Source organism: Brassica napus, chromosome C1 (genome assembly GCF_020379485.1).
Source record: "Brassica napus cultivar Da-Ae chromosome C1, Da-Ae, whole genome shotgun sequence".
Lineage (NCBI taxonomy): Eukaryota > Viridiplantae > Streptophyta > Magnoliopsida > Brassicales > Brassicaceae > Brassica > Brassica napus.
Genome location: NC_063444.1, coordinates 611535 through 630946, shown reverse-complemented (window position 1 = coordinate 630946; position 19412 = coordinate 611535). Strand labels below are relative to the sequence as shown.

The window sequence follows — 19412 nt, the reverse complement described above, 5'->3', positions numbered from 1 at the left end:
TTATAATTAGATTCGCACTGTAATTCGATATGTCAGGAACATACAAGTACAAGGTTACGCTATGATTGTTAATTTACAATTACAAGTACCTTCATCACGTGTAGTTTTGGTATTTGATTGTTTATGTCAAATCACTTGATTGTATCAATTATCAGTAATGATAGAGTAGAGCTTTCCGAGCCCAAAAAGTGAAGGAGAATAATGTTACCAGAGACGTAGCAATTTGCATGCAAGCATGGGCGCAGGGTAATGAGTACAAGATAATAAACGGACTGTAACCATTTCAAAAAGCTGGGGCCAAGAATCTTTTTTTTTCCATCGGTTAATATTATAAAGGGACTAAAGCTCAGAGCCAAAAAAAACATAAAGCCCAAAAGAAGAGAAAAACCCAGACTTTAGCCGGCGATGCTTGAAGGAGCCATCACCTCCCGGAAACAAAACCGGCCGTCCATCGCCGGAGAAGAAGGCGAGAACGCCGGAGGCAGAGCCGGTCGGATAAAACCGAAACCGGAAACCAAAAAATCCGACGGTCTCTCTCACTCTCAAGACAATATCTAATCTCTCTGAATTTTTTTTTATAAAAATAAGAAAGGAAGATTGTTTGAGAGAGAACTTTCAGTCTAGAAGAGGAGAGAAAATCGATGATTAAATAGTTTATAGCTGGGGCCAAGAATCTACCCTTCGGATTTTAAAACAAACAAATAAAAGTCTTGTGATGGCTAAATTCGTATTAATTGTGAAATGAAAAAAGGTGTATGTAATTGTCATAAAGTAGGCGCTACGTAATATCACAATGTAACACGGGGTTCGCATTTTGATGACAGAGATGTTTGTATGACAACTTATCTTTACCTATAAGAATATGCATAAATATCTAGTAAGATACAAATGTTTATAGACTTTTAATTACCGCAATGACTATATGGGGCTAAGTTTGAAGAGTTTAGGGAGATTAAAGTCTTTCGTTGGACTTGAGCTTTCCATGCATAAGAGTTTATTGTTGTTAAAGGAAAGAGAAGAAGTCTCTGGTTGGCACATACGTTATCGCGATGGAGAGAGATCACAATTCACAACTAACGCGAGAGAGAGAGTCCCATGAATTTTTTTTTTGGTTGTCGGTCTTGGCCGTGACCGATAGATGCTCACATCAATGATCTAAATTTAAAAAAGAAAAGAAAAAGTTATTATTAATTTGAATATTAATTCAATGCTGAATATATTAGGAAAGCTATATGCTACATATTTTGTCAACTTTTGAAAAAGTATTGAGTTTGGTAACTATAGTTTTTTTTGGTAACTATAGTTAATATCCTTGTATTAATTAAGAAACATATTAAACTACATTAAAACTTAACAAAAACATTAAAACTGCTAACCAAAACAACCAAATTTCTTTTTACATTTTCTATTATGAATGATTAACATAGCTAAATGACAGTTTCTTATAAAGATCCATAGTGAAGGTATGTATATAAATGATTCATGTTTCTTGTATAATAAAATTAAAAATTTCTTATTTCAATTATAGTTTCTTATATTCAAGTAACTAGGTAGGTTAAATGAGTTTAAACTCGTTTACATAATGGTAAAGACTATAGATTATAATCTAACAACAAATAAAACGTTTAAATGTTATCATGTGAACTCTGTTTTATTTTAAACCACACAATTTCTAAGCACAAAGCATTTTTTTGCTAAAGAGGACAAAGCATTTTAAACAGCACTCACTATTGGGCATTGGTACTTTTTGAACCAATAATAGAAACCTAAAAGTAAAGAGTTCAATACTCCTAGTTATTTTCCATCTTGATCATGAATATCTTCTTGAAACTTGTTAATGGAATCCAACGCTTAAACATGTGGAATGGAGTAGGTTAGTAGTATTATTATGTATATACTCTGAATTTAACTTTTTGATTCTTCCATTGGTTATTTCTCATATTAAATTGTAAACTTGTAAATATTCCATTACAGATTCCAAGTTTGTCTCCTTGCGGGGGAGGCTTATTCACTCTTCCCTCTTTTTTTTTCTTTTCTTGGATATCTCAATTTTCACACTGCACACAAAAAGAGTTTTCTACCGATGTCATAATTAAACGCATTATTTTTCATGAGTTTTTTTTTTTTTTGTCGACAGCATCATTTCATTGAAATGAAAGGGTCCAAAGACCATTACAAGTTGGGCCAAAATGTTTACTTTTTAAAGCCCAATAAGAGTTTACAAGGAAACAAAAATTAAAATTACTTTCTTAAAACAACCTACTTAAAGATTCACATGCTCCGTTGGTCAGTGACAAGAGTAGAAAACAGAGAGAGGAGAGAGGAGATCTGAGATCGGATCCGGCGTACGGACGGCGCGTGAGCGTTCGTGCCGTCGCCGGAACCTTTCTCCTACTTTCAAAAAGGTTTATTTTTGCTTCTTCTTCGTCGCCTCTCACCGAATGCCTTGTCTGAATTCTGGATTGGAGACGTTCTCCAACGGTGATTCCTCGCTTGGAGGGAAGACACGCTCGCGTGGAGGCTCATGGCGTGAGAAGATAGGCTTGCATGTTCAAGTGGTGATTCCGGGAGATGGAGGCTATCACAGATCCGCCGACGCCTGCTTTTCTCCGGGAGGTGGAGGCTCCCTCAGCTTCGCCGCCGCCGGTTCTAGTTCCCGGGAAGGAGAGGTTTTCTCTGCTCCGTCTTCGCCGGTTTTGGCTCCGGAGGGTAGAGGATCACATAGCTCTACGCTGTCGGTTTTGGAACCCGTAGTCTTTTGGGATTTGGTTACTAGTTTGGCTTTGGTGGAAGCTGCATTGTGGCTCTTGTCGCCAGGATGGTTGTTTGGGTCAGAATGGATGAGATCTCGGTAGAAGATGAAGCTCTCCATCGACGGCGACGACGATAAGAGAAGGAAAGCAGAGGTCTCGAGTCTCGGGTTTAAAATGCCCAGTAGGCGGCGTGTGATGATTGGGATGAGCTCTCGGTAAGTCCGATGACGCTCTCCGTGACAAGTTCGACGGTGTAGAGCCGTTCAAGGTTCGGCGGAACCGCCGGGATGAGACAAGAAGAGGATAAACCGACAAGTGCTTCTGGATCTGGGCAGTGTCGGTGATAGGCTTTTAGGCTTTAAACCCAATCTTTTAGTTTGTTTTTGGTTTAGTTAATCGGACAGTGGGCTGTTTTTTGTAAGGATCTTGGGCCGGGCCCTTTTCTATTTAATGAAAAAAAACTTACGGACAAAAAAAAGATTCACATGCTCCGTTTGTGAAGAGTCAACTGCCACGTTATATGACATGCGTCGATCATGGAGTGATCCTGTCTCTCCTCCGCAACGCTCCTTCTCCGACCAGAGCTTCTCCGCCATGAATTCAAATCGATTCAAACCCTTTCTCCTCCGCCTCTAATTCTCCGACCACAACTCTAGCAGCTCCTCGTCTGTCACCTTCTTCACTCTTGTTCAATCTTCTTCTTCTAGTGATGGAAAACATGCCGCCGTCTCCGATGAACTAAGCACTGAGACTTTTTAACATCCCCACTAAGGATTGATTGATGAAGCTAGCACGAAGTTACCTCCATAGCACAAGGAGATTCATCGATTAAAAAAGAAATCGGACGGGATGGAAGTGGAATCACCGAGAGCTGCTACCAGATCCGATCATCAAGATCAGAACTTCATGGAATCCGATTTAAAATCAGATACCTTATTAGTTTCAAACTAAATCTGAGAAGATGTAAGCATGAAGAACAAGATCAGATTTGTTTGAAAAAACACAACAAAAAGAGAAACTCGCCTAGCGAATCAAAATTCCGCAACCGGAAACATAAAAATCGATCGTAGATCGAATATGTTACACAAAACAAAGAAAAACTCTCAATCCCTCTGAAAGATTGGTATGGGTTAAGAGGGAGGTTGAGAGAGTTTTCGTTTTCACTTTTTCAGGGTTGCTCCCAGTTAAAATAAATCACAAAAACATAGACTGAAAAAAAGTTAAAAAAAACCCAAAGTGTTTGGGCCTCTCTAACTAACATTTGGGCCTCCTCTTCCGCTTATTAAAATAAATAATGGCCCAGTGACCAGTTCAGACCAAAAACATTAGATTGATCCAACGGTTGAGATTCATTCGTCACCAATAACATTGCACGTTATCGTCTCTTGCAAGCCGCAAAGATAAAATAATAATAATAATCTGGTTTCCTCCTTCGTTCGACGGTTCTACGACTTTGATCCACACCATCTTCATCTCCCCACCTCTCGATCGATCTCAGGTATCGTAATCTCTCTGATCTTCCTCTCGATGACTTCCTAATCCGTGAATCGCTTATACAGAAATCGACGTAGATCTTTTGATTCCTTTTAGATTCTTGTTATCGTTCTTCGATTGTAGTTTCGTAGCGATGCTTAGATTCGATTTGAAGATTCATTTTAGATCCGAAACGTTTGTAGTATCGCGATGAAGAATCTTTGATTCTCAGGTTAACATTGATTATCTTGCGAATGGAGTTAAAGAGCATCAAGGACGCGTTCGATCGCGTTGCGAACAAGCACAAGCTCTCGTACACCAAAACGCACGAGATCGTTCAGATGCTTTCTCAAGAACTCGACAAGGCGTTGAGCTTGATGCAGGATACTCAGCTTGATCACAAATCTATCCTCGTCGACGCCAAGAAACTCTTCACGGAGAAGTCTCCAGCCGCTCAGCTCGAATCCGCTGAGAAAGAACTCAACGTGGCTCTCACCAAGTACCCCAAAGTCCTCGAGAAGCAGCTCAACCCCGAGATATCGAAGGCTTACAGAACCAATGCGGAGTTCGATACTCATATCGTGAACCAGATCATCGCTAACTTCTTCTACCGTCAGGGGATGTTTGAGATCGGTGACTGTTTCGTTGCCGAGACTGGCGAATCTGAGTGTACTACGAGGCAGTCTTTCGTGGAGATGTATGAGATACTGGAGGCTATGGAGAGGAGAGATCTTGAACCGGCTCTTACTTGGGCAGGGGCTAACTCTGAAAGGCTGAAGCAAGCGAGGTCTGATCTGGAGATGAAGCTTCACAGCTTACAGTTTTTGAAGATATCTCAAGGGCAAAACTCGCAAGAGGCTCTCAGCTACGCGAGAAAGCATTTCGCCGTGTACGCAGATAGCTGTCTTTATGAAATCCAGAAGCTCGTTTGCTCTCTCTTGTGGGACAAGAACCTCGAACAGTCGCCGTACTCGGAGTTTCTCTCTCCCGTTCTGTGGGACAACGCGGTGAGAGAGATGACAAGGCAGTACTGCAACCTACTCGGCGAATCATCTGAGAGTCCGTTGAGTGTAACGGTAACGGCTGGTACGCAAGCTTTGCCTGTGCTGTTGAAATACATTAACGTGATGGCGAACAAGAAGCTCGACTGGCAGAGTGTGGAGCAGCTTCCTGTGGCCGTGGAGCTGCCCGAGGAGTTTCAGTTTCATTCGGTGTTTGTCTGCCCCGTCTCCAAGGAACAGTCGAGCGAGGATAATCCTCCGATGATGATGTCTTGTGGCCACGTGCTTTGCAAGCAGACTATCACCAGAATGTCGAAGAATGGCGCTAAGACTTCTTTCAAGTGTCCTTATTGTCCTACCGATATAGACTCGACAAGGTGCAAGCAGTTATACTTCTGACTGGTGTTGGAATGTATTGCTGTGTTCTGTTTCGTTGAAGGTTTTCATGTACAAAAATCATCAGGGAAGTTTTAGATAATTCGGACATCCCATCCATAAGAACGTGTTTGTGTTTGTTCCAACTTTCTAAATATAGAAATTCTTTACATTTCCAAAATTAGCTTACTACTGTTTCAATATTCAGTTTGTAACTTTTCTTCTTGGCTTCAGACCTTTCAATCTTTCATTTACCAAATCCAAAAAAGAAAAGATCAAGTTGATTTGGTATGAACGAGCTTTTCTGAAGAGAGTAGTTCAATGTACGGATCAGCTCCAATAATTAAACTTTCGAATAATCTGAAAATTGATTCAATAGGTGCCTTATCCAATCCGGTTTAACCGGTTAAAGATGATAAAAACCAGAAACCAAACAAAGTAACCAAGAAGTACATCCGAAATAATGCATTGAGTATCAGAGATTTCAAGAATAATCTCTCCAAAGACGTTTTAAAATACACAAAAATAATCAAATCTGTGAGGGATTAAATAATAATGCATGTCAACTTATTTGGAAACAAACCGTATGAACCGGTTCGCTACCTCACTTCTTTGAACCGCTCGCCTCTTCGAATTCAGCTTCAGGTGTCTGCTCAGTCCCGCTTGAACCTTCACCTTCGCCACCAGAGGTTCCAGACGAACCGGATCCCTTGGACATGTGTTCTCCAATCTTCGACACTGCCTTGTTTGCAGCTTCAAGCTTAGCCTTTATGTCCTCGATTTCTTCACCAGCCATTGCTGTCCTGAGGTCAGACACTGCAGTTTCGATCTCAGAGGCAATCTCGGCAGGAATCTTCTCTCTGTACTCACTCAAGCTCTTCTCAACACTGTAGATCGTGGTATCAGCTGTGTTCCTAAGGTCGATAAGTTGCTTCCTCTCTTGATCCTTGTGCGAGTTGAGCTCAGCTTCTTTCACCATTCTGTTGATCTCATCGTCTGAGAGACCGCCTGAAGATCTGATTGTGATCTGTTGCTCTTTATTCGTTGCTTTGTCTTTGGCTGAGACAGTCACGATACCGTTTGCATCAATGTCAAACGTAACTTCGATCTGTGGCATTCCTCTAGGCGCAGGTGGGATCCCAACGAGATCGAATTCTCCTAGACTTTTGTTGTCAGCTGCCATCTCACGCTCTCCCTGAAGAACTTTGATTCCCACTTGCATTTGGTTGTCTGCAGCTGTGGAGAAAACCTGACAAGCAAACCACAATTAGCAATCAAAAGATACAATCTCCAACAATTATCTTCTCCAAGATCATTTACCTGAGACTTCTTGGTGGGGATGGTGGTGTTTCGGTTGATCAACCTAGTGAAGATACCTCCAAGTGTTTCGATACCTAGTGAGAGAGGAGTCACATCCAAAAGAAGCAACTCTTTGACATCACCACGGAGGATACCACCTTGAATAGCAGCTCCCATGGCAACCGCTTCATCGGGGTTAACACCTTTGCAAGGGCTCTTTCCAAAGATCTCAGAGACTATATCTTGCACTTTGGGAACACGTGTCATTCCACCAACAAGAAGAACCTCGTCGATTTCCTTAATCGAGACTCCAGCATCCTTCAGACAGTTCTGGCACGGGCTTCTTGTCCTCTCAATCAACTGGCCCACCAAACCTTCAAACTTGGACCTAGTCAAGGTTATGTTCAAGTGCTTCGCTCCAGAAGCATCAGCGGTGATGAAAGGCAGGTTGATCTCGGTCTGAGACGTGGAAGAAAGCTCGATCTTGGCCTTCTCTGCAGCTTCTCTCAGCCTCTGGAGGGCGAGCTTGTCCTTGGTCAGATCAATGTTGTCTGATCTCCTGAACTCAGAAACCAAATACTCCAACAAAGTGTTGTCGAAGTCTTCTCCTCCCAAAAAGGTATCTCCATTTGTCGCTTTCACCTCAAAAACACCGCTTGAGATTTCAAGGATAGAAACATCAAAAGTTCCACCTCCAAGATCGAAGACAGCAATCACACCCTCCTTGTTGTTCATCCCATACGACAACGCAGCAGCCGTCGGCTCGTTGATGATTCTCTGGACATCAAGACCCGCGATTTTCCCAGCATCCTTTGTCGCTTGCCTCTGCGCATCGTTGAAGTAAGCAGGGACAGTAACAACAGCCTTGGTGATGGTCTTCCCGAGGTAAGACTCAGCGGTCTCCTTCATTTTGGTGAGGATGTTAGCTCCAATCTGGCTGGGAGAAAACTTCTGCCCGTTGGCTTCAACCCAAGCGTCACCGTTCGGCGCCTTGACAATCTTGTAAGGAACCATCTTCATCTCCTTCTGCGTCTGGGGATCACCATAACCTCTCCCGATCAAACGCTTGCTCCCGGAAATCGTGCCTGTTGGGTTGGTAACACCCTGACGTTTAGCTGGTGTTCCGACGAGAAGCTCACCCTTTTGGTTAATAGCAAACACTGATGGTGTGGTTCTTGTTCCTTCTGCGTTCTCAATAACCCTAGGTGTCTACACACAAACGTTATCAAAAGTCAAAACCTTTCCTTTTTATTCAAAAACACTAAAAACACAAAGTCAATACCTTTCCTTCCATCACTGCTACACAAGAATTGGTGGTTCCCAAATCAATACCGATAACATCATTCCCAATAGGCCTCGAGCTGGATTCACAAAAACAACAAAATGATAAGAAGAAAACACTCCAAAGAGAGATAACTATTGAGAGGTTCAATTTACCAGAAAGGCCTCGCCAAGTGACCTAACTTCCCAATCAAATTCGTCTTCCCATTTGAAGCAATCTGCAGATCCAATACGAACACTGTTAAGCTTCTAGATCCGAATCACTGAGAAACCGATTCAATCCATCTGATAATTTCATTCAAACCCTAATCCATTTCCGATTACAGATCCGAAAAAGTGATCTCTCAAGCAAAAAACAAAGATCGAGAGGGAGAAAAAAAACACATACGGATCTAAACGCGGAGACTGACGCCGTTTGGACTTCGCGGCGACGGAAAGCGCGTAGAATCGCGACGGAGGCCATTTTTTTAGCTTGGAGGAAGGGTTTAAGGTCGGAGATGTGAATGTATGGCTGCGCGTAGGGTTTAAGTGATATATAGGACAAAAATATTCGTGGGCTACAAGTCATGTTGACTTTTCTCCACGACTAGTATGGGCCATGGCCCATCAGAAATATTAATTTATTAAAGAAAGGTCCTTGTATTCAGACGTAGTTTCAAATATCGCTGTTTATTCTACAAAATTACACTCTCCCCCACTTTCAGTTCAAAAATTCATCAACGGAAGTAGAAGTAGTGTTATCTTCTTCCTTCTTCGTGTTTCCATCAGCTACAAACGTTTTCTTGTCCAAATACTCCTCTTCAATGGTGTCTTTGAGGACGAACAGCCGCTGAATGACGATGGGTTGGCTCATCTGTTTAGCTTCTCTAATGTCAGTCTCTTCTTTGTTGAGATGGTAAGCGTCGAGCATTATCTTTATCCACTTGTGCAGCTCCTTTGGCGTCCTGTTAGTGTGTTCATTAGTTAAAGATGATACAGCAAAGGTTTTGGAATGTTGATTGTTACTTACGTGTATAATGCTTTAGGGTCCTTAGCTTCATGGTCATCCCCAGGAGAGAACGCTGTTGCTAGAGCAGAGAATCTTTCTTCCGGGTCTGTTATGTTGAGTAAGTACTTTAACAGTTTGATCTCTTTCGGCGTTATGCTTCTAAGACTGCTCTTTGTAGCTTTGTATAATCGATACATTATGTCTTTTGCCTGTTCACAAAAGAGTAAAAGCTTCTTCATCTTTGGTATGAGAAGATTGTAAAGATCAAATCTTTTTGTTTACCTCGTTTGTAACGGTTTGAGACTCTTTAGCAGCAGCGTAAGCAGAGTTTATTAACAAGATCAACGAGGAATCTAGCTCCTTGGCCTTAGCGAGGCTTCTGATCTTTTCACAAGCAGCATCCACGGAAGAAGAGTTTAAGATATCATCAAACTTCGCTTGAGCGTTATCTAAAGTCTCAACGTTCTCCAGTGTATTGTCGTAAGCACTCACTGCAGATAAGCATCTAGCTGAAAGCCTCGCAACAGCTGCATCAAACAGAAGGAAAAAACAGTCATGAAACTGTAGAAACCGTCCTAATAGCAACATGACAATTGCGGAACAACCGCGGTGCGGTCCTAATAGTAAAAAAAAACATAAATACATAGCTATATAGATATACGTAGAGATTTTTGTTGCTATTAACTACAGTGCGGATTGCGGATGCGGTCTGTAACATTCACACCCATAGTTAGTGTTTTACATACCATCACGGTCTTCTAAGCCATCAAGGGTTTCTGATAACAAAGCAACATAGCGAAAAAACTCTCCGGTGAAGTCTCTCCGTCTCTTGGCGGCGATTGCGTTTATGTCAGTTGGGTTCTCTTGAATCTCCTTTAAAAGATCATTGTGCTTCTCCATTTCCTCATCTATCTGCAAACCAACACTCTCATTAGCTCTCCTAAGTCACTACAATAAAACGCTTTACAAAATAGAGATTGATACCACCAACCTTCTTGACTTTACTCTCCAGAGAAACAAGTCTCTGCTTCAACAAAGGATCAGTTTCGGTATCAGCTCGTGTTCTGCAACGCTTATAGAAGTTGAGACTGTACTTGTTCCACTCATCTCTTAACACCAAATACTTCTTCCACTCTTTGACTTTGGGTTTCTCGTTCAAGAAAAGATCGATGATCTTGTCGCAGAACTGAGCCATCGTGTAGCCTTGAGCAACCTCAGCTTCCATCGGATCCTCAACAACTCCAATCTCAACATTATTTTTCACTTGCGTACCTAAAACACCATTTTCGTTTTCATCAAAAATCTTCTATAATATGACAAAACCCATTTGTCTAAATCCACAGATGTTTTAAATTGGAACCTAAAAGAGAGAACTTTTTGGTAACTAAGCAGAAAAGATGAGAACTTTATGAGCTTACTGGTAGTGGTGCTGACAGTGTCGGTAGCAAAGGTGATGCTTGAGGTTTTGCGTCTCCTTCTTCCTCCGTTGATGAAAGCAGAGAAAGGGAGAAGAAGGGTTTGAGGATTACTGGGAGGGTAGGACAGTAACTTATCCGCCGACGAGAAGAAGATTGATGTTTCCAGTAAATTCGCCATTTTTCTCTCCCCCCACCTGACAAGGATTCGTTCGTCTTGGTTCCGACAGAGGATAAGAAAAAGAGACAGGGGTTGTTTTTGTGAATAAATAAAGTAATGGGGCAAAAATGTAAAAGCTAACACAACTTGCATCATTTTGAAAAGTTTATAAAAGGGTAATATAGTAACATGACATAACCTGGAGAGGCAAAGATTAAAAAGTTAAAATTGGTTGTTGCAGTTGTGTGAAGGTAGGAAGAAATGAATTTTACCACAAACCGAGTTCAAACTATCATATGTTATCTATTATACATAATTACTAGATTTTGACCCGCGCTTTGTTTGTTTGTTTTTCATTTATTAATCAAAAACTGATTTACAAATTACCATTATTTTTCATTTCGAACCATAACAATTGAGTTTTTAGGTTTTTATCATTTGTTTTTTTTCTCTTCAAAATATGGTATTTGTTCGAAATATGGTATCTGTTCTATAATAATGTTTGAGTTTTAAAATTTGTTTTCATATCTGACCTAGATTCATGTTTGAACCTATAGACCTGATACATTGTATATAATCCTGTTCGGATTTAATGAAAAATTTGTTAATTAAAAATCCGATATAACCCGGTAAAAACCTAAAAACTCACTATTAACCCGCGATCTGATACTATTGATCCGATAACAAAATATCTTATAGTACTTTTTTAAAAAATTGATTAAATTACTCATATATTTATTAATATTACATAAATTAGTGATTCCTTAGAATTTGATAAAATTTTATCATGTTATCTAAATAAAAAATGATAATATAAAATAACTTATTGATATGACAATATTAGTTTATTTTCGTTATTAATAACCTATTATAAGTTTGTGTTTGTATTTTAGATTTAAAAATTTATTTTAAGATAGTTTTTAAAATATTCTTGAACACTCGTAATTGCCATATTAATATTATGTATAAAATGACATTATACACTGAAAAATGATATTCAAATATGTATATGATATATGGTGTAGGATATACGATTTTGGTTTGTATTGAAAATATGTATAATATTCAAATGATCTATTTTGAATATTGATACGTATATTTAAGAAAATAATATTTTCATGTTTCTTAGTTCATTTATTGTTCATAATATATTTATACTTATATTAAATTTAAAATTAATATATATTTTAAATATATATATAGGCCTATTATTTATAGATCCATTTAGGTGTATCTGTAGGCCCAAAACCAAAAGAGTTAAATGCCATTAATGAATTTTATTAATTCTTTGTAAAAATAAGGGTATTTTTGAGAAAACTGCAATTTTCATTAAGGATATAATTTGAGAATGATCCTCTTTTAATGGTATTGATTTTGTATTAGAGTTTTTTTAACTATGGATCATCATCTTCAGTCTGACCATCTCCACCACCTTCAATGCTGCTAGTATTGTTGTATTTGTTAATCTTTTGTTCTTTCTTTTGATATAACAGAGAATCATTTAAGAAAAAGATTTGCATAGAAAGTACAGTATCTTTTCGCATACCATAAAGATAGAGTACATGTATCATATTATCTATACATTACATGGAAGTTCAAAGCATCATCATAATAAAAGACTTGTTTGTAGGGATAAAGACATGTTCAGTTCTTGTACTTCATGGTTTCTTTCTCAAACCCAATAGTTGGGAACTGCTTAGCGAACTCCTCCACGTCGTGGCGCAGCTTGGCAATCTCTGATTGAATGGCTGAAGATGATTCCATTGCTGACACAAAATCTTTCAGTTTGGTTCCTGTTTTTTTTTTTACAACACAACAAACCAATTCTCTAAGCATTTGTTTATATGGAACTGAAAACCATCGAAGAATCATTTGAATCAGAGAAATGAATCAACCTTGAGCTTCAGATTTGACTTTGAGAGCCAACTTCACAGCTTTGTCAAAGTACTCAGCTACTTTGGCAAAGTCTTCCTCAACAAAGCCTCTGGAAGTGAGAGCAGGAGTACCTAAAATGGCATAGAAAATTTCAGGTAAAGGTTCCAAAAACAAAAGCATAATTAGTAATGATTCTTTACCCATTCTGATTCCACCAGGAACCATGGCAGAAACATCTCCAGGAACAGTGTTTTTGTTGGATGCAATGTGAACAGCTTCCAGTACTTTCTCAACTCTAGATCCATCAATTCCCTGCAAAACCGGAAAAAAACATCAGATAAATAAATAAAAAAGGGAGTGTTAAGTAAGAAGATTATATAACAAAAAAAAAAGATTATATAACAAGTAAAGATCAAGTGACCTTGGGCTTCAGGTTCACTAGAACCAGATGGTTGTCAGTTCCACCAGAAACAAGTTCATAACCTTTCTCCATCAGAGTCTTGCACCAAACAATAATTAAAATTTTAGAGATAATCAACAGTACATATTATACATATAGGGTTCTTCTTCTTCACCTGAGCAAACTTTGCAGAGTTACTGAGGACTTGCTCTTGGTATGCTTTGTACTCTGAAGTAGTTGCCTGCAATTTTTATAACAAACCATTAAAGAAACTACAAATCCAATAAGCAACGTTTGAGTTCCATTCAGTGTACCTGTTTTAAAGCAACAGCTAGTCCTGTAATAGTGTGGTTGTGTGGACCACCTTGAAGACCAGGGAAGACAGCTTGATTGATCTTGTCTTCAAAATCATACATAACCTTTCAAAGAAACAACAATGAATGAGAGTGTAGATAATATCTTTAAAACATTTTTTGATTTTCTTACCTCTTTCCCTTGTTTGTTAATTTCCTTAACACCCTTTCTGTAGAAAATCATGGCACCACGAGGTCCACGAAGTGACTTGTGAGTTGTGGTGGTTACAACATCTGCATATTCGAACGGTGAAGGGATTACACCAGCTGCAACCAAACCGCTTATGTGTGCCATATCTGCTAGCATCACAGCTTTTTGCTTGTTACACACCTGCCAAAGAGAGTTTGGACTCAGAACTCAACTCTTGATTCACAATATAATATGGGATTGAATAATACCTTTCGGATGCGGGCATAGTCATACAATCGAGCATAAGCACTTGCACCAGCAACAATCAGTTTTGGCCTGAAAAGAGTAGCACTCTTCTCCATCTGCAGATCAAAGATTAATAAGCTGTATGAATATTAAACAATATGAAGTAGTGTGGTTACTTAATTGAATAATAATGAACCTGGTCGTAGTCGATGAAGCCAGTGCTCTCGTCCAAGCGGTAGGGCATAGTTTCAAAAAAGATAGACACAGCAGATATCTTCTTGGTGTCAGTCTGCATGAGATACAAAGAGAAAAAAAAAAAAAAAAAAACTCTTATAAATCAGTACACAAAAACAGTTGTGTAAATTCATTAACAGGATAATAATTAATGAAGGTACCTGGTAACCATGAGAAAGATGACCACCATGAGGAAGATCAAGTGCCATGATTCTCTCATGAGGCTTCAACAATGCAGTGTACACATGGAAGTTGGCAGGAGATCCAGACAAAGGTTGCACATTCACTGTATAACCACAGGACTCAGAGTAAACCATCAAAGGATCATACACAAGTCAGAATACATGAAATGAGTTGGTTTAATTACCTCCCCACTTCTCAGGGTCTAACCGGAAAGCTTCAAGAGCACGCTTCTGGCACAAGGTTTCCGCCATGTCTATGTACCTTCAAAATAAATCAAGATTGGTCAATCAACCATGTCTAGGAGCTGAAACTGAATTTGTGACTCTTATTGCAAAAAATAAAATAAAAAAAGGTATGAACATACTCATTTCCTCCATAGTATCTAGCACCAGGGTACCCTTCACTGTACTTGTTAGTCATCACAGAGCCAACAGCTTGCATCACCGAGACAGATGTGAAATTCTCAGATGGAATGAGTTCAAGTCCCTTTGATAACATTAATCATTACAAAGATCAGTCCAAGTTACAGAAGGAACAAGATATTAAGAGAGACTAAATTAATAACCTTCCATTGTCTAGCTTTCTCATGCTCAATGATGTCAGCAATCTCAGGATCAACTTCCTCCAAAGATGCGTTAAGCTGTTTTGGCCACTGCAACGAACAAAAAAGACGCATAACTTCATTAACCTAAATCATTGCTTGAGCAGCAAGGAAACTAATCAGCTGCTGGAGATTAAGACAAAAAGGGTTTAAGGAGAACAAGGAAGAAGCAAAAGCTTACAGTGACACGAGACCTCTCCTTGTCATCAACAGCTTCACTTGGTAAAGAAGACTGTAAGAAACAACAACCACAAATCAGAAACACAAGATTCGGTCCTGATCGGATTCATGGGGGTGTTACCATGTAGCATGAAGATGATCTGATAAGAGGACGAATAGGTTTGTCAACTGAAGAAGAAAGCCTCCGAAGAGCCATAGCCATCGCCATTCTCACCAACCTCTCTGCCTCTCTCTCTGGAACCCTAGAAACAGATTTGAATTATGAAAAAGAATCAAGTGGGCTTATCCTCTGAAGAGAGCATCGTGGCCTCTGCTTTTGGCTGAGCTTTTGGTGGTTGCAAAAGTTTTTTGAATTTTTTTCCCTCTTTTCTTTTTTATATTTTCTTATTTTATCTTTTTGTGGTTTCTTGTCATTATCTCATGTCACAGTCTCTCCACCAACGTTTCCACTCTATATGGTTATAAAAAAAGACAACATATTAATATATACTCAGGATGAGTATAACAATAACAAACACCGGTTTACTTGTATTTCTTCTGTATTATATATGCTTCAGTTATATAATTCAAATGCACATGAGAATGAGACAAAAATATATATAATTGATGAGAAGGAACATGCTTGGTTTCTTGAGGTTTCTTCTTTGTTTCCAATTATTCAAACCAAAACTTTGGTTTGTTCTTCAACATCATGGTATCTTCGAACTTCGAACTTCAATCTGTGAATTTTTTATATATCATTAATTAGTATATAAATATGCCTGAAGTGTTAATGTTGTTCATCAAGTTATAAATTCTACCACATGCTGTTATTCGCTTCCTCTTGGTGGGGTCTCATAATCGGAATGATCCGGTTGGCTTAGCTGCAGCCGAATCTGAGTGTGTGATTCATCATCCGCGACAACTAGTTCACGGTGTGCAAACCCGTTTGTTGTATAAGCCTGCAAGACCCATTAACGAAGGTTGAAGCCATCACTTTGAAGCTATATATAAGTTATTCCAAGTAAATGGACTTTGTTTATATCCTTGTAACCTTCTTGTAGAGCTCCACATTTTCTTGATGAATCCTTTGTACTTTTCTTGATAGTTCAACGTTTTCCAGATGTATGAGGTTCCTCTGCAGCCACAAACCAAAATATTACAAAATAAGAATTAACATATGTTATTTTTGGAGAATTTACACTGATATTTAAAGAAATATGGTGACCTTTTGGCTTAGTTCTTGGATTTCATGAGTCAGCATTTGTTCCTGTAAAATCCGGGAAAGCAATAAATTCTATTGAAATACATTGTGCTATATTATCAATCTTTGAGCGATGCACTAAAAAGTAGAAAACAAGGTATTAATATAGCATATACCTTTTTCATACGAACTCCACGCAAACTTATCTCAAGTTGATTCTCAAGATTGTTTAGCTCGTTGACGCTCAAACCATTTAGTTGTTCCCCCATAATTTGTCTGCTTCGTAGCAAACATGTAATCACAATGTATACGTAAAAGTTCTTCTTTTCTTTGTTCATGTATTTTCGTGGATATTGTGATTAAAGACTAGTTATTATAATATGATATATGTTACACACTGGTGGTATAGTTCAAAGGGAATACCGATGGGTTTCTTGCAAAGCATGCAATTCTTGCCTTAGAACTGCAGCTTCTCTCTGCCAAAACTACAACACACGACGACGCAAAAAACTTATCAAACACATACATATGACGTTAAATTTCATTTAAAATGAAAACGAATTGTCTTTACATACAAACTATATAAGCGTATCCAACTCTTGACGTTAAATTTCATTTAAAATGAAAATTCTCTTACAAAGTGAACGTAGCAAAAGAATCAGACATAACTCATTAATCTGCGAACTTTGTAAATTGACTAAATTCTCATTTCAATACACACGATTCTAAAAAACTTTATCAATTTAATCACATATTCTCATGTTTGTTTAGATATGTACCTTTACTTCTGATGCGGGGTTTAATAGTTGTTGTTGTTCAATCTTGCTCTTGTTGTATCTATCAATAACTGACTTCATGCTGTTCAAAAGATTGGATGTAAGTAAATTGATCGTGGTGTAAATCATATCAAATTATCACAGTAAAGAATATATCAGAAATTGTCCATTTGAAGTTGACGGAGAAATCTTCCAACTCCTCCATTGAAAAACCTTTCATACATAAAGGGAAACTCATAGACTTAATTTTGTATGTGCTATATAGAAGTTATTCCTTAGTATGTGCTATACAGACAAAAGAGTTCTCAGGTTTTGTAATAGGCTAGCTATACAGACAACATAAACATACGCACATGCACAACCTTTATATAAATTACATATGTAAACTAAATAGTATTTGTTTTTTTTTTCCAATAAAACTGCTTAGATGTGTATAAGCAATAATTTGAAAAATATAATTCTGAAGAAACCAAGGCCCGGTCATGAATTTAAAGGAATTACTGTGGCAGACTTTTTAAACTATACATCCAAGAAATAATAACATGTGTCAGGGCATATCATGTAGTCAGTTGGTTTCAAGAACGGTAAACTCAACTATGCTAAGTTTCATATATTTAATGGTTCATGAAATCTATGATACTTGAGAAAAAAACGATATTGAAAAAAATCTCGTATATAGGTGATCTTTGCTAGATAATCAAGGAAATTATCAAAATTTTATTTCACATTTATTGAACTCTTTTACTTGGCTGAACAGCTAAATCTGCAATCATAAAAATTAAAAATCTGATTTTTATCAAATTTTCAAATAATCCAAAAACTCAAAATAACTAAATTAAAAAATTAGTTGTTAATATATACTATTAGTCTCTTACGATTGTAAGTATATCCATGAATATAGACCGTCAAATTATTACTTTTTTTCTCTACGTTTATTCTGTTGACAAGAGTTTCTGACAAATAATTCAGATGATATATTAAGGTCATGGTCCTGCATATAGTGTTAATATACAACATAATTGATCGTTCTTTCATAATAAATAGTACTATACAAAATATCTAGAAGATGTTTATGTTTACAAATAGATAATTCTGTTAACGGATAAGAATAAGGCGTCTCCTAGTTTATTGATTTTGAGAAATTAAGCCCCTCTCCCCACCAATCATTCAATCTTGTGATCTCAGTTTATAACGCTTTTTCCACCATTAACTGATGCTTGAGCATTTACTTGTTTTCTCATTTTCAAAACATATCTATATTTGGAATAGGCAAACAATGAGCCTTAGCTACATGTCATTGTCCACGCATGTATACACACAGGCAATCGCATATTAAGCCAAGTTTTTTTCGTACTAAACTTAAGTTTTCATATTCAAAGCTATCATTCTTCTTCAAACCTTCTCATTTTCAATTTTTCTTTGTTAAAACTAAATTAAATTTTGTCGGCGATACATACATATATATATATATATATCTTATTGTACATATAGTAAAATGTAACATTTTCTACCGACCGCAAGATGCAACAAAGGTCCACTACAAATGAGTAAATCACACAATTAAATCTCAAATTACCCAACCCGTAGCATAAAATTATATAAGTCCGTATATATACGCACACATACACGCTTCCATACATATATCCACACAATCAAGAAGATGTACAGATTTGAGATTGAATAACTGTAGAAGAGGAACCTGGAGCTGGAAAAGTCATAGAGCTTTCCGGTACTAGAGAAGATGATGAGACCGACCTCCGCGTCGCAGAGAATAGCTAGCTCTTTGGCTTTCTTGATAAGACCCTTTCTTCGTTTGGAGAAAGTGACTTGTCTACTCGTAGAATCATCGATCCTTTGGATCACAATCTTTCCTCTTCCCATCAATTTTATTCTCTAATTGATTCTCCTCTGGTTCTTCTCTTTTCTAGGGTTTTGTTTTTTTGTAGATCTTACCAAGACCAAAAGAGAAATGTAGACGGAGAGGGACGAATAAGAGGAAAGAGAAAGGTAGAAATAGAAAGAGAGTAAGGTTGAGCCAAGAGTCAACAATCTATTCGAGGAATAAACTAAGGATATATATGCACACACATATATACACTATACTCACCTCTTAATTCGAGACATTTTTGGTAGATTAAATTATATGGTAAGTACCAAGTTTCTAGTACAAAATAGTATTTGTGTGTAATTTTAATAAAGGGAGAGAAAAAAAAAACTAAAGCAACTAACGAAATAGAATAAAGTTCTTGTAAAGTTCCTAGGTTAAGAAAGAGTTTATATAGATATAGTTCATATGTGTGTATATATATAACTTTAATCACTGATTCTTTTCATAGTTTATTATGGCGGATAGTGGAAACTTAATGGAATTGTTTGGATAAAAAGGAGTGAAATAATATTAAACGTATAGTGTGATTTAGGTAAATTTCCATTATCAATAATATTTCCTTTTTTAACATGTCCGTACATGTTTATAGTTTATTTTTAGTCTTTTTCAGATGTCATG

At 37.8% G+C, this 19412-nt stretch overlaps 5 protein-coding genes across 5 annotated transcripts; 1 reads left to right on the top strand and 4 right to left on the bottom strand.

Annotated features, from left to right (window-relative positions):
- The first annotated feature begins 2121 nt into the window (after window positions 1-2121).
- Window positions 2122-5783, top strand: LOC106426840 (protein RMD5 homolog). The gene is made up of 2 exons (XM_013867569.3): window positions 2122-4251; window positions 4459-5783. The coding sequence occupies exon 2, from the start codon at window positions 4481-4483 to the stop codon at window positions 5624-5626; it is 1146 nt and encodes a 381-aa protein (XP_013723023.1). The 5' UTR covers window positions 2122-4251; window positions 4459-4480; the 3' UTR covers window positions 5627-5783.
- A 199-nt stretch (window positions 5784-5982) lies between these two features.
- LOC106426838 (heat shock 70 kDa protein 9, mitochondrial) lies at window positions 5983-8823 on the bottom strand. The gene is made up of 5 exons (XM_013867567.3): window positions 8571-8823; window positions 8339-8400; window positions 8184-8262; window positions 6923-8110; window positions 5983-6851 (listed from the first exon to the last, which is right to left on the bottom strand). The coding sequence occupies exons 1-5, from the start codon at window positions 8748-8750 to the stop codon at window positions 6207-6209; spliced, it is 2154 nt and encodes a 717-aa protein (XP_013723021.2). The 5' UTR covers window positions 8751-8823; the 3' UTR covers window positions 5983-6206.
- Window positions 8789-10843, bottom strand: LOC106426839 (uncharacterized protein At4g37920). The gene is made up of 6 exons (XM_013867568.3): window positions 10589-10843; window positions 10162-10442; window positions 9917-10082; window positions 9453-9697; window positions 9192-9379; window positions 8789-9126 (listed from the first exon to the last, which is right to left on the bottom strand). The coding sequence occupies exons 1-6, from the start codon at window positions 10764-10766 to the stop codon at window positions 8883-8885; spliced, it is 1302 nt and encodes a 433-aa protein (XP_013723022.1). The 5' UTR covers window positions 10767-10843; the 3' UTR covers window positions 8789-8882.
- A 1402-nt stretch (window positions 10844-12245) lies between these two features.
- On the bottom strand, window positions 12246-15324 carry LOC106426856 (serine hydroxymethyltransferase 1, mitochondrial). The gene is made up of 15 exons (XM_013867585.3): window positions 15069-15324; window positions 14949-14999; window positions 14732-14818; window positions 14531-14652; window positions 14351-14427; window positions 14145-14269; window positions 13946-14038; window positions 13773-13865; window positions 13507-13704; window positions 13335-13439; window positions 13196-13261; window positions 13042-13119; window positions 12821-12932; window positions 12641-12751; window positions 12246-12538 (listed from the first exon to the last, which is right to left on the bottom strand). Exons 1-15 carry the CDS (start codon window positions 15153-15155, stop codon window positions 12390-12392), a joined length of 1554 nt encoding a protein of 517 aa, XP_013723039.1. The 5' UTR covers window positions 15156-15324; the 3' UTR covers window positions 12246-12389.
- A 123-nt stretch (window positions 15325-15447) lies between these two features.
- LOC106426830 (agamous-like MADS-box protein AGL21) lies at window positions 15448-19082 on the bottom strand. Its single transcript, XM_013867559.3, has 8 exons — window positions 18606-19082; window positions 16910-16988; window positions 16554-16615; window positions 16307-16406; window positions 16155-16196; window positions 15981-16064; window positions 15748-15888; window positions 15448-15666 (listed from the first exon to the last, which is right to left on the bottom strand). Exons 1-7 carry the CDS (start codon window positions 18785-18787, stop codon window positions 15757-15759), a joined length of 681 nt encoding a protein of 226 aa, XP_013723013.1. The 5' UTR covers window positions 18788-19082; the 3' UTR covers window positions 15448-15666; window positions 15748-15756.
- Window positions 19083-19412: the final 330 nt, after the last annotated feature.